We start from the raw sequence: 13,835 nt of genomic DNA on the forward strand, positions 1-13,835 counted from the left end.
AAGGGAATGGCATGAAGTACTCAAGGTAATGGAAGGCACAGATCTGAAACGAGTATTACTATATCCAGCAAGGCTATCATTCGAAATAGACTATCAAATAAAGACCTTCCCAGACAAGAAAAGGCTAAAGGAATATATCAGCACCAAGCCAGCATTACAAGAAATGCTAAAGGAAATGCTGGTTTGAACAGAAGAAATAAAAAGAGAAACTTAGGCTTACAGAATTAAAATGGCAATAAATAAGTACCTATTAATAATAACCTTAAATAAATATAGATTAAATGCTCCAATCAAATGGCAGCTGAATGGCTAGGAAAACATGACCCAACTATATGCTGTCTACAAGAGACCCACCTCAGACCAAAAGACTCACACAGGACAAGAGTAAAGAGATGGAAAAAAAACTTTTCTCTGCAAAAGGAAAAGAATAAAAAGCTGGAGTAGCAATACTCAGATATGACAAAATAGACTTCAAAATGAAGGCCATCATAGGAGATAATACTAAAGGGATCTATCAAACAAGAGGATATAACCCTGGTAAACATCTAGGCACCTAAAATAGGACCACATAAATATATTTTTAAAAACTTCTACAGGATTTTAAAGGAGAGATAGATAATAATACAGTCATATTATGGGGCTTTAACACCCTGCTGACTTCACTGGCTCGATCTTCTAGACCAGTGTACAGCAAACTGCATATCGCGAGCCACTTGCGGCTTTTTGGCCGCTTGAGTGTGGCTCTTCCACAAAATACCACGTGCGGGCCCGCACGTACAGTGCGATTGAAACTTCATAGCCCATGCACAGAAGTCGGTATTTTGTGGAAGAGCCACACTCAAGGGGCCAAAGAGCCGCATGTGGCTCATAAGCCACAGTTTGCCGACCACTGTTCTAGACAAAAACTTAACAAGGAAAGACTCTAAAGGACACACTGGATCAGATGGATTTAATTGACATCTATAGAACATTTCACCCCAATGCAGCAGAATATACATTCTTCTCAAGTGCACATGGGTCATTCACAAAGATAGACCATAAATTAGGACACAAAACAAGTCTCTATAATTAAAGAAGATTGAAATCATATAAAGCATCTTCTCAGATAACAATGGAATGAAATTAGAAATCACTACAGTAAAAAAATAAAAACCAAAAATATTCAAACACATGGAGGCTAAATAGCATTTTATTAAACAATGCATGGGTGACCAATGAGATCAAGAAACAAATCAAAAACTTCCTGGAAACAAATGAAAATTAACACACAACAATCCAAAATCTCTGGGACATAAGAAAAACATCCCTGAGAAGGAACTTCATAACACTACAAGCCTACCTCAAAAAACAAGAAAAATCAGCAATAAACTATTTAACCCTACAACTTAAAGAACTAGAAAGAGAACAACAAGAAAAGTGCAGAGTAAGTAGAAGGAAGGAAATAATAAAAATTAGAGCAGAAAAAACAATATAGAGACTAAAAAACTAATACAAAAAAATAAATGAAACCGAGGGCTGTTCCTTTGACAAGATAAACAAAATTGATGAACCATTAGCCAGACTCATCAAGAAACAGAGAGAAATGACCCAAATAAATAAAATCAGAAATGAAAGTGGAGGAGTAACCACTGACACCACAGAAATACAAAGGATTGTAAGGAAATACTATGAACAACTATATACCAACAAGCTGGACAATGTAGATGAAATAGACAAATCCTAGAAAAATGCAATCACCCAAAACAGAAGCAGGAAGAATAAAAAAACCTGAATAGGCCAATAACAACTGATAAAATAGAAGCAGTAATCAAAAAACTCCCAGCAAACAAAAGCCCAGGTCAGGACAGCTTCAGAGAGGTATTTTACCAAACCTTCAAAGAAGAACTGACACCTACAAGTATACTCCTCAAACTATTTCAGAAAATCCAAGAGGAAGGAACACTTCCAAAGTCTTTTTATGAGGCCAGCATTACCTTAATTCCAAAACTAGATAAAGACACTACAAAGAATGAGAATTACAGGCCAATATCCCTGATGAACATAGATGCCAAAATCCTCAACAAAATATTAACAAATCGGATCCAATAATATATCAAAAAGATCATACATCATGACCAAGTGGGATTTATTCCAGACATGCAAGGCTGGTAAAATATTCACAAATCAATAATGTGATACATCACATAAACAAATTGAAAGACAAAAATCACATGATCATATCAATAGATGCAGAAAAAACATTCAACAAAATTCAACACCTATTTCTGAAAAACGAACAAACAAACCTCTCAGAAAAGTGGGAATAGAAGGAGCATATCTCAACATGATAAAGCCCCATATATGACAAACCTACAGCCAACATCATACTCAGTGGGCAAAAACTAAAATTATTTCCCCTAAGAACAGGAATAAGACAGGGATGCCCACTTTCACCACTCCTGTTGGACATAGTACTGGAAGTACTAGCCATAGTGACCAGACGAGAAGAAGAAATAAAAGGTATCCAAATTGGAAAAGAAGAAGTAAAACCGTCATTATTTGCCGATGACATGATATAGTACATAGAAAACCCCAAAGACTCCAGCAAGAAACTACGAGATTAATAAATGAATTCAGCAATGTAGCAGGATACAAAATTAACACCCAGAAATTTATGGCTTTTTTATAACTCAATAATGAACTCACAGAAAGAGAAACTAAAAAACAATCCCATTTACCATAGCAACAAAAAAATTAAGATACCTAGAAATAAACTTAATTAAGGAAGTTAAAGGCCTGTACTCGGAAAATTACAGGACATTGAAAAAAGAGATAGAGGAAGACATAAACAGATGGAAGAATATACCGTGTTCATGGCTTGGTAGAATCACCATAATTACAATGACCATATTACTCAAAGCAATCTATAGATTTAATGCATTCCCCATTAATATGCCAATGGAATATTTCACAGACCTAGAATAAACTCTCCAAAAATTCATATGGAATTAAAAAAAAAAAGACCCCGAATAGCCACAGCAATCCTGAGAAAGAAGAACAAAGTTGGAGGGATCACAATACCAGATATCAAGCTATATTACAAAGCCACTGTTCTCAAAACTGCCTGGTACTGGCACAAGAACAGACATATAGACCAATGGAACCAAACAGAGAACCCAGAAGTAGACCCAAACCATTACGCTCAATTAATATTTGACAAAGGAGACAAGAGCATACAATGGAGTCAAGGCAGTCTCTTTAATAAATGGTGTTGGGCCCTAACTGGTTTGGCTCAGTGGATAGAGCGTTGACCTACGGACTGAAGGGTCCCAGGTTCAATTCCGGTCAAGGGCATGTACCTTGGTTGCAGGCACATCTCCAGTAGGGGGTGTGCAGGAGGCAGCTGATCAATGTTTCTCTCTCATTGATGTTTCTAACTCTCTATCCCTCTCCCTTCCTCTCTGTAAAAAATCAATAAAATATAAATTTTAAAAAAAATAAATGGTGTTGGGAAAACGGGACAGACACATGCAAAAAAATGACACCAGACCACCAATTTGTACCATACACAAAAATAAACTCAAAATGGATAAAGGACTTAAACAAAAGAAGGGAAACCATAAAAATCTTAGAAGAATCCATAGGCAGCAAAATATCAGACATATGTCGTAGCAATATCTTTACTCATACAACTCCTAGGACAATGGAAACTAAGGAGAAAAAAATGAGTGGGACTACATCAAAATAAAAAGCTTCTGTACAGCAAAAGAAACCATCAACAAAACAATAAGAAAGTCCACTGCATGGGACAACATATTTGCCAATGTTATCTCTGATAAGTGTTTAATCTCCAAAATTTACAGGGAATTCATACAACTTAACAAAAGGAAGATAAACAACCCAATCAAAAAATGAGCAAAGGACCTCAATAGACACTTCTTGAAAGAGGACCTACAGAAGGCCAACAGACATATGAAAACATGCTCAAAATCACTAATTATCTGAGAGATGCAAATCAAAACAACATTGAGGTACCATCTCACACCTGTCAGAATGGCCATCATCAAAAAAATCAACAAATGACAAGTGCTGGTGAGGATGTGGAGAAAAAGGAACCCTCATGCACTGCTGGTGGGAATGCAGACTGGTGCAGCCAATGTGGAAAACAGTATGGAGTATCTTCAAAAAGCTAAAAATGGAACTCCCATTTGACCCAGTAATCCCACTTCTAGGAATATATCCCAAGAAATCAGAAACACCAATCAGAAAGGATATATGCACCCCTATGTTCATAGCAGCACCGTTTACATAGCTAAGATTTGGAAGCAGTCTAAGTGCCCATCAGCAGATGAGTGGATTAGAAAACTGTGGTACATCTACACGATGGAATACTATGCTGCTGTGAAAAAGAAGGGACTCTTACCATTTGCAACAGCATGGATGGAGCTACAGAACATTATGCTAAGTGAAATAAGCCAGTTGGAGAAAGATAAATATCACATGATCTCACTCATTTGTGGAATATAATGAACAACATAAACTGATGGACCAAAATAGAGCCAGAGAATAAAATGTTTTACAATAGAATTAATCTTGTAATTTGCAGATTTTTAATACTTCCTACAACTTTTGTGATATTACACTGTGTTAGTACAGTTTTGGTAATATTATTATATTTAAAATCTTTTTTCTTAACATATTAATGTTTATTGCAGGTAATATTATTATACTTTAAATCATTTTTCTTGAAATATTAGTGTTTATTGCATGTAAAAAATAAAATACAAAATAAAAGAAAGTCATTTCAATAAATGATGTTGGGAAATGGTGCTTCATAGATACATGCCAAAAAATCGAAACTAACCACCAACTTACACCATACACAAGAATAAACTAAAAATGGATAAAAGACTTAAGTATAACTTGTAAAACCTTACAAATGCTAGATGAAACCACAGGCAGCAAATTCTCAGACATCTCTTGCAGCATTATGATTACAGATACATCTCCTAGGGCAAAGGAAACTAAGGAGAAAATAAACAAATGGGACTCCATCAAAATAAAAAGCTTCTGCACAGCAAAAGAAACCATCAACAAAAAGAAAAAGGAGCTCACTGCATAGGAGAACATATTTGGCAATAATACATTTGATAAAGGGTTAATATCCAAAATATATAAGGAATTCATAAAACTCAACAGAAGAAAAATAAACAATCCAACTAAAAAATGGGCAAAGGACCTAAATAGACACATCTTGAAAGAGGACATACAGATGGCCAAGAGATATATGAAAAAATGCTCAGTGTCCCTGTCCCTGACCATCATCATCAAGATGCAAATTAAAATAACAAGGAGGTATCATCTCATACCTGTCAGAATGGTTACCATCAACAAATCAACAAATGACAAGAGCTGGTGAGGATGTGGAGAAAAGGGAACCCTGGTACACGGCTAATGGGAATGCAGACTGGTGCAGCCATTATTGAAAACAGTGTGGAGATTCCTCAAAAAATTAAATATGGAACTGCCATTTGACCCAGTGATCCCACTTCTAGGAATATAACCTAAGAAACCCGAAGCACCAATCAGAAAGGATGTGTGCACCCCTATGTTCGTAGCAGCACAATTTACAACAACTAAGATCTGGAAACAGCCCAAGTGCCCATCAGTAGATGAGTGGATAAAAAAGCTGTGGTACATTTACACCATGGAATACTATGCAGCAGTAAAAAAGAAGGATCTCTTACCCTTTGAGACAGCATGGAGGGACCTGGAGAGTATCATGCTAAGTGAAATAAATCAGTGAGAGAAAGACAAGTATCACATGATCACACTCATATGTGGAAACTAAATAACAAAATAAATTGATAAACAGTGTGGATCCAGAGACATGGAAGCATGGAACAGAGTGTGGAATCTCAGAGAAAAGGTGAGGGAGGGTTGGTGGTTGGGAGGTAATCAACCAAAGAACTTGTATGCATATATGCATGACCCATGGACACAGTTAATGTGGCAGTGAGGTCCTAGGGCGGGGGAGCAGTTTGGTTTGGTGGGGGTCAATGGGGGAAAAAGAGGGACATATGTAATACTTTCTACAATAAATAATTATCTATATATATAAAAGGGTAATATGCAAAGTGTCCCCTTGGGAGTTCAACCAGGAGATTGGGAGTTCGATCACTGACTATGACATGCACTGACCACAAGGCAAGGAATGAAGGAAGGCCCCTGCTGGCAGCTAAAAGGCCCTGATCGGACCTCATCAACGGCCAGGCCTAGGGACCTACCTGTGCATGAATTTTGGGCACCGGGCCTCTAGTCTATATATAAAAGCCCAGCGACCAAACGGCAGAATGACCAGGACGACCGGTTGACCAGTTGCTGTGACACGCACTGACCACCAGGGAGCAGATGCTCAACGCAGGAGCTGCCCCCTGGTGGTCAGTGCTGTGGGTGAGTGGATAAAATAACAAATTGCTTGTTCTTGTACTTTGCCCATGACTGGAATGAGCGGCGTTCCCACAAATGGTGGATCCCCACAGGCCAAGCCCCCCCACCAATGCATGAATCTGTGCACCGGGCCTCTAGTAAAAAAAATAATTTTTAAAAATCAATGAATATTTATTTATAATAATTGGCCTCTGTACCTTTAATTGTGGCACAAATTGTTACTTTTATAAAAATACGTTGTTTTGTGAACTCATGGACATGTACAATAGTATGATGATTACAGGGGTAGAGGGGGATGGGCAGAGGGTAATATGCTAATTAGACCAGGTCAACTGGCCATCTTCCGAATGTCTGACTTCCTTCCAGACAAAACCATGGTGGTGGGGGCCAAGGCAGAGGCAGTTAGGGGCGAGATCAGGCTGGACAGGGAGCACAGTTAGGGGCGAGATCAGGCTGGCAGGGGGCTAGGGGCAATCAGGCTGGCAGGGGAGGGCAGTTGGGGGTGACCAGGCCAGCAGGGAAGGGCCGCTGGGGGCAAGATCAGGCCGGCAGGGGAGGGCCGTTGGGGGCTACCAGGCCGGCAGGGAAGGGCTGTTGGGGGCGACCAGGCTGGAAGGGGAGGGCCATTGGGGGCAAGATCAGGCTGGCAGGGGAGGGCAGTTGGGGGCTACCAGGCTGGAAGTGGAGGGCCATTGGGGGCAAGATCAGGCCGGCAGGGGAGGGCTGTTGGGGGCGACCAGGCTGGAAGGGGAGGGCCATTGGGGGCAACCAGGCTGGCAGGGGAGGGCAGTTGGGGGTGACCAGGCCAGCAGGGAAGGGCTGTTGGGGGCAAGATCAGGCCGGCAGGGGAGGGCCGTTGCGGGCATTAGGCAGGCAGGCAGGTGAGTGGTTAGGAGGCAGTGGTCCTGGATTGTGAGAGGGATCCCAGATTGGAGAGAGTGCAGGCAGGGCTGAGGGACACCCCCCTTCCGTGCACAAATTTCATGCACTGGGCTTCTAGAGTAGAGGGGATAAATGGTGATGGAAATTTTTAAATTAAATTAAAATATATGTGTGTGTTTTTTGCATTTAAAAAGAGATATAAAATTCAGCTCAAAATTTTAAAACTAGTGGTTCCTTGTAATAAAAAATTTAGGTGTAATTCTTCATAATTTGACTTTCTGAAGATCCTAGAATTTAAATTTTAAAGTGGCCCTACCTATAAAAGTTAGGTTTGGTACCAGATCAAAGGATAATGGCAATGAAAATGTTTTAAGAGAAGGGATGGACTATAAGGAAGGGAAGGGACCCTTACACATCTGAGTGACTGGAGTGGCCCCATGGCAACCCTCTGAACTGGTGGGCACTGAGGGAAGAGGACCCCACCCCCCTCTGCCACCTATCCATCCACCCGGTCATCACCACCACCGCATATGGAACCCATGGGGCCCTGCAGGAGTTCCCCTTGGGGTCACAGGTCATGACTCCTGACCACTGGCATCCTGGAAGGAGCAGCAGGAGACCTTTTCCTCTTTTCTTCTGTATATTCTAGAATAACATTATACAGTGTTATAGTCAAGTAGTCTGTCTACCTGAATTTGAAGGTCATTTTCCCCACTTACTAGCCATGTCTCTGGCCTCTCTAGGCCTCCATTTACTCATTGGTACAGTGGCAGTTATTGTGAGTCCATCTCATTGGGCAGATTGGCACATAGTAGGTGATTTCTATTCCCTCCTATAAATTCTCACAGAATTGCTGCCAGTTTTGACTAGCAATGAGGGGGGTCTTGGGGTATCATTTTCTTGGTATAACTGCTCTGTGGCCTGGGACTTTGTTTTCTAATTTTGGTGGATATGTGGCTAGTGCTGTGGCAATTTTATGTAGACTATTCAGAGAAGGTTCTGGAATTTCTACATAGACAGGTGGCCATCTTGAAAGAGAAGCTACAGGATTGGTGTTGAACCTATGTTTTCTGTTGGCAGAGCCTTTTCCTTGGGTGGGTGTTTCTGGAGTGGGCTGGTCTCGTGCTTACACTTGATAGCTGGCTCTGGGTTTTAATTAGCTGTGTTTCTTTGGAGAGCTTTGTGGGACTATGGGAATGTGTGGGCAGGCCTGGCTTGTTGTTTCATACCTTAGTCTACACAGCAAGCACACAATTTTTATGTGGACTGAATATTTCATAGGAAGCTTTGAGGTTTATGGAAATGGTATATTTGGTACTTTTTGTGCCCTCCTTGGGGTTCATTTTGCTTGATATTTAATTTGGTTGGGTTTAATTTGATTTGGGAAACAGGAAGTGGATTTTTGGCCTGAATTGCAGAATTAACTTGGTTAATGTTTCATTAGGCCAGTTTCAGAAATGTGTTAACAGTTGATGGTTGACGCTGGGGGCAGTCTCGGAGGGTGCAGTGGTTGACGCTGGGGGCAGTCTCAGAGGGTGCAGTGGTTGACGCTGGGGGCAGTCTCAGAGGGTGCAGTGGTTGACGCTGGGGGCAGTCTCAGAGGGTGCAGTGGTTGACGCTGGGGCAGTCTCAGAGGGTGCAGTGGTTGACGCTGGGGGCAGTCTCAGGTGCAGTGCTTGATGCTGTGGCTCCCACCCACCTGGGAAGTCACGCAATGGGTGACCACATGCTTAAGGGATGATCCTGGGGATGAAGTACGAGGGAACCCAAGTGGACCTCAGGTCCAAGCACCATCCCACCACGGCTTCATGGGCCCACGAGTGTGGACAACCACCCCCTCCCAACAATGGCGCAAGTTTCATTTGCATTTCATTTATGACTGAGGTTCCGTATTTACCCCCATATTTTTTTTTTTTTAAGCAAATTGCTTGTTCATGTACTTTGCCCATTTTTGTGATGGGTTTGCTTATTAATTCTTAAGAGCTTTTTGCTTATTAGGGAAATTAACCCTTTGTTACGGATTTTTATCTAGTCCCCACCCCCATTCATATTTTATTATATGTGATTTTAATTTTTGTAGGCTCCTCCCTCCCCCTCTTCCCTCCCCCACTTAGGGCTTTTGGATCTTAGGTCATGTTTAGAGTTATAATCTAGAAACCAAGATTTTAATTGTAAAAATAGCCATTTTAAAGTATCTTTTTATATTTAAACATGTAACTGATTCATTTGTGTATGGAATGAGGTAGAGATCCAGCTTAAAATTTTCCCCAATGGCTAGTTAGTTGATTTAATACCAAATCTACTTATTTGATAGCTCTTGGTACCACCTGTTTTGGGGAGATTCTGGGTCAACAGATACACTGGAGTGTAAGTTAGTAGAACCTTTGTATAGGGCAGTGAAGATCAAAGTGTAGAGTTATTGATGGGCCTAATGGTTTTTATGGGGCATGGGTTTGGGAGGAGGATGGGCTGGATGTTTTGTATTTTCTGCAAATTGCCTTCAGAAACCCAAAGGTTAGGTTAAGAAAGTGGCAAAATTTTATACCCACTTATAACCCTGGGGCCTTGTCACCTCAATGTGGGGCCTCCCAGCTTTTCATCACCACCACGGCCATGAACAACGGCGTTTGCTCGAAACTGCAAATAAGTCAAAGGAGTCCCGAACTGCTATTTTTAAATTTTTATTGATTTTTTAATGCTGCACAAGACAATATTTAATTCATTTAATTCATTTATTTCTTTTATTTCTGTTTGCTGCTGTTAATTTTAGTTACTTAAAGAGAGAGGGAACCATTTTGGCCTTTTTTTCTTTTTCTTTATCTGAAGGCCGCCTTAAGCTTTCTAAATTTGGAATATTTAAGCAAGCTGAAAGGGAAAAGGGGGTTTCGCAAAATCACTCAAGGGGGAGAGGAAAGGTTGCTTTGTTAATCATGCCCTATGGTGGGTGATTAACTGCGTGTACATTTCATTTTTAATTAATTGTGCTTAAGGCTTTAATTAAATTTGGGGGTTCCCTTCTTAGAGCAGCTCATACTGACGGAGGTGCATGCGCTGGATGATGTCGCGGCAGTCGTTGAACACACGGCGGATGTTCTCGGTGTCCACAGCGCAGGTGAAGTGGGGGTAGCAGTAGTGGCGCCCATCTCCACTGGCAGTGCTGATTCTCTGTGGCACAGACAGGGACACTCGGTTAGCACCCCCTCTGCACAACCTCATCCCCCGTCCGCTCCCCCAAGGATCCCTGACTAACATTAATTAAAACAAAACCAAGTCAAGGGGCACAAAAGCTAAAATTCACAGGGCAACCCATGAAATGAAACGGAAATACTGGATAGTTTAATCCCCACGTGTAGAATTCAGTTAATTTCCATCCCTAAGAATAAAAGCAATCAAAGAGAGAAGTAAAGACAGTCCACTCACCAGAAACTCATCGCGGATGAAGTACTTGGCCCGGGTCACGCGTGGGTCCTCTCCAGGCTCAGGAGTCGCTGGGAAGAATACAAATATTTTGTTAGCATATACATGATTGTATATAGAAACGAATATGCCAGTGAACTGCAGAGGGTCACGTACCATCCTCAGGAGTAGTGTAGCGAGCAAATTCTGGAAAGTAGTCCTCAATTTTCGATTTTCCAGCAAGGACTTTCTCAGCGAGCAGGTCTTGCTTGTTGAGGAACAGAATCACAGAGATGGTGCGCAGCCATCTGACAAAGAGGGAAGCAGGGTTAAAGCCCAGTAGGAGAGCATCTCTCCTTCGGGGCTTGAGATGCTTTCCCAAGGACTTGGACAAGATTCTGCTCTAACACAAGGGCTGGACATCAGTCCAGGCCTCCTGGGCAAGGGGCTGGGAGGGAACCTGAGGGCTGCTCCACCAACCTGTTGTTCCAGATGCTCTTGAAGAGGTTCAGAGCCTCCTGCAGGCGGTTGGTCTGGTTGTCCTCCCGAATGACCATGTTGTAGCTGCTGCTGGCCACCACGAAGATGATGGCAGTCACATCTTGAGCACAAGAAAGCAAGGCAATATGTGTCAGAAGCAAAACGATCCTTCACAATGACAAAAGCAGAGAGTCCTTAGACAGGAGAGAAGACGCTTCCCTACCATTGAAGCATTGAATCCATTTGCGGCGTTCGTCACGCTGGCCGCCCACGTCAAACATGCTGGAAGAGAAAGGACCCCTGGTTACTCTAAAGGGCAGGACACCATGATCTCAGTTTATCAGAAAGACAACCCATTCACTTACTGGAAGTTGACTTTGTCCACCTGGAACTTGGTCTCAAAGATTCCAGAAGTCAGGACACGGCAGCGAAGCAGGTCCTAAAACATAACCAAGGTCAATGGGTCTCACCAAAGCCAACCGAAATGTTAAAAATCGCCAATCTAGGGCAAAACTCTTGAAAGCTTGAGAGCGTGTGTACCTGATCGCTGGGGACATAGTCGTCCTGCTTGATGACATCAATCTTGTCCAGGAAGCTGGGAGGGAAAGGGGGACACAGGGGGTGTTGAGTGTCATGCCAATGTGCCCAATATTCCCGCCTCCATACCAGGTCAAGCTAATGGAAATGATCCCCGCAGTTAAATCAATGGGAATTCTGCTTGTGTTGGTTACACTGATGACTTGAAGTTTACACCTTAGAGCGGTTAGAGCAAACGGAATTGAAGATAAATGTATTTGCTGACCAGTAGATCTGGGAACCAGGACTGGGCTCCCAGGACCCCTGGCCTACAGCTGCAGTCTGAAGTCAGGCCTAGCAGACAGTGTGCCTTTGATAGTATCTAAGTAAAAACATTTTAAATGTGAAATTGTTTGGCTTTGACTAAATCAGCGGGTAATTTGAAAATTGTATACTTTCGCATCTCTCACTTTGGGTTTCCTCCACAAGCGAATGAAAGTGAAATGTCTGAGTTACTCAGAAGGGGTATCCCTTCCTCCTACCTTTTAAGAACCTCGATAATGAAAGAGAACAAAAGGGGTTGGCACACAGGGGCCCTTTGTGCCCCGACCACACTGAACAGGAAACACGCACAGCGTGTCCTTCCGGTCTGTTTGGTCCATGAAACAGGACAGTCCAGATATGAAATTTGTAGTTTTTAAAAAAGCTCAGGTTGAGCTGGGTCCTGACACGGCAGGGAGCAGGCACAGGGGGCTGGGGTCTCAGGGATTCCCATTAGTGGTCACTCTCTCCTCAGCTAAACTTATTGCTTTTGTGCTGCTCAACTAGAAACACCGTTAGGAAAAATAACTTCTGAAAGATTGGATTAATTTAATTAACGTTTAGTTAAACCCAGCGTTTTGTGTTTTTGGGGAGGGAGTCGGGTGGGTGGTGGCTGGAAGTGCTGCAAGTGGCTAATCAGAAAAGAAAGGCCAAAGGGGGGAAAGTCTATTTAAAGAAGTTCTGTAAGTTTTCCCCCTTCCTTATTACCAGGTTAGAGTTAGTCTGGCTGGAAGGATACACTAACTTGCCCAATCAGTCTTACATTACAGCACCAGTCCAGAAATAGCTCCCCAGCCGCCCTGGCCTCCAGCGTGTTGCCATGGCAACAGAACCACAGTTCTATAAATAGCTCAGCAGCACCAAATCTTGTGAGAGAGACAGCTGGAGCAGGGCCAGGTCAAACCCCAGCTCAACAAATAAAAATAGGCAGCTTAAGAAATGGGCAAGGTACCACTACCTCAACTTTAAATTAACATAAAGGCAGTGGAGCAGAAGCTCACTGGTCAGTGCTAACCAGGGCTTCGGGGTCCTCCTCCAGGGAAGACATTTTACAAGCTATGTCCTCTTTTTCCCAAGTTTCTTAAAACTTTCCATAAACTGGGGATGTTGCCACTTTCTTCTGAAATTGCAGGAGTACTTTAATGCTGCATTAAATAAGAAAAACTTTGAGTGGGTGGGGAGAGGTCAATGGGGGGAAAAGGAGACATATGTAAAACTTCCAACAATAAAGAATTAAATAAAAGAAAAAAAAAGGAAAAACTTTAAGATGGTGGAAAATTAAAAAAACACAACAAAGCAGCCTAAACTGCTGTGAAAGGGCTGTCCCGCCTCGCGGGCGCACTCCGGGGCCTGTACCTGTCCTCTGACTTGTATCCAGGGCACAACCAGAAACAATTCCAGGATTTCCATTTGTTTTTCGTTACTATAATTAGCACTTCCAGCTTTTAGTTCAAACTTTTGAGAAACTCAGGGGCTTTGTTGAAGAAGGGGTGGGGGTCGCAGGGACTGGCCAAGATGGGACTGTTTTTCTGTCCGTTGTGAAAATATACAAACTTGCTTGTCTATTAAACCCTTTGCAATAGCAAAGCAATTATCAGCTACCAAGGAGGGGGAGTGAGGGGGAGGGTGGAAGGTGGGCGGCGGCATCATTTTGTCATGTTTTTAAATTATAGCAATAAAGTAAAATATTTTTACATTATCCAAAGTGTGAGAGCTGCCCTGTCTACCTAATGCCTGGAGATCAAGCCAATTAATGACTTTAAGCTAATTAATTATAAATGTCGCCTTATTGCTAATAATGATCATTTTAA

The 13,835-nt window shown here is 42.1% G+C and overlaps 1 protein-coding gene across 6 annotated transcripts in view; it reads right to left on the minus strand.

Annotated features, from left to right (window-relative positions):
• Window positions 1-9,976: 9,976 nt before the first annotated feature.
• The window catches only part of GNAS (GNAS complex locus), a 46,860-nt gene continuing 43,001 nt past the window's right edge, over window positions 9,977-13,835 (minus strand). For all 6 annotated transcript variants that reach the window (XM_070419688.1, XM_070419687.1, XM_070419692.1 and 3 more), the window contains 7 exons: window positions 11,728-11,782; window positions 11,553-11,626; window positions 11,411-11,469; window positions 11,188-11,308; window positions 10,885-11,015; window positions 10,732-10,799; window positions 9,977-10,476 (listed from right to left, as the gene is read on the minus strand). In XM_070419688.1, coding sequence (XP_070275789.1) covers window positions 10,330-10,476; window positions 10,732-10,799; window positions 10,885-11,015; window positions 11,188-11,308; window positions 11,411-11,469; window positions 11,553-11,626; window positions 11,728-11,782 — 655 coding nt within the window. In that variant the 3' untranslated portion in view covers window positions 9,977-10,329. The remainder of the gene's footprint in view (window positions 10,477-10,731; window positions 10,800-10,884; window positions 11,016-11,187; window positions 11,309-11,410; window positions 11,470-11,552; window positions 11,627-11,727; window positions 11,783-13,835) is intronic.

The sequence above is a fragment of the Myotis yumanensis genome, unplaced genomic scaffold, assembly GCF_028538775.1.
Source record: "Myotis yumanensis isolate MYYU_CA2020_CCGP unplaced genomic scaffold, mMyoYum1.0.hap1 SCAF_7, whole genome shotgun sequence".
NCBI classification, from domain to species: domain Eukaryota; kingdom Metazoa; phylum Chordata; class Mammalia; order Chiroptera; family Vespertilionidae; genus Myotis; species Myotis yumanensis.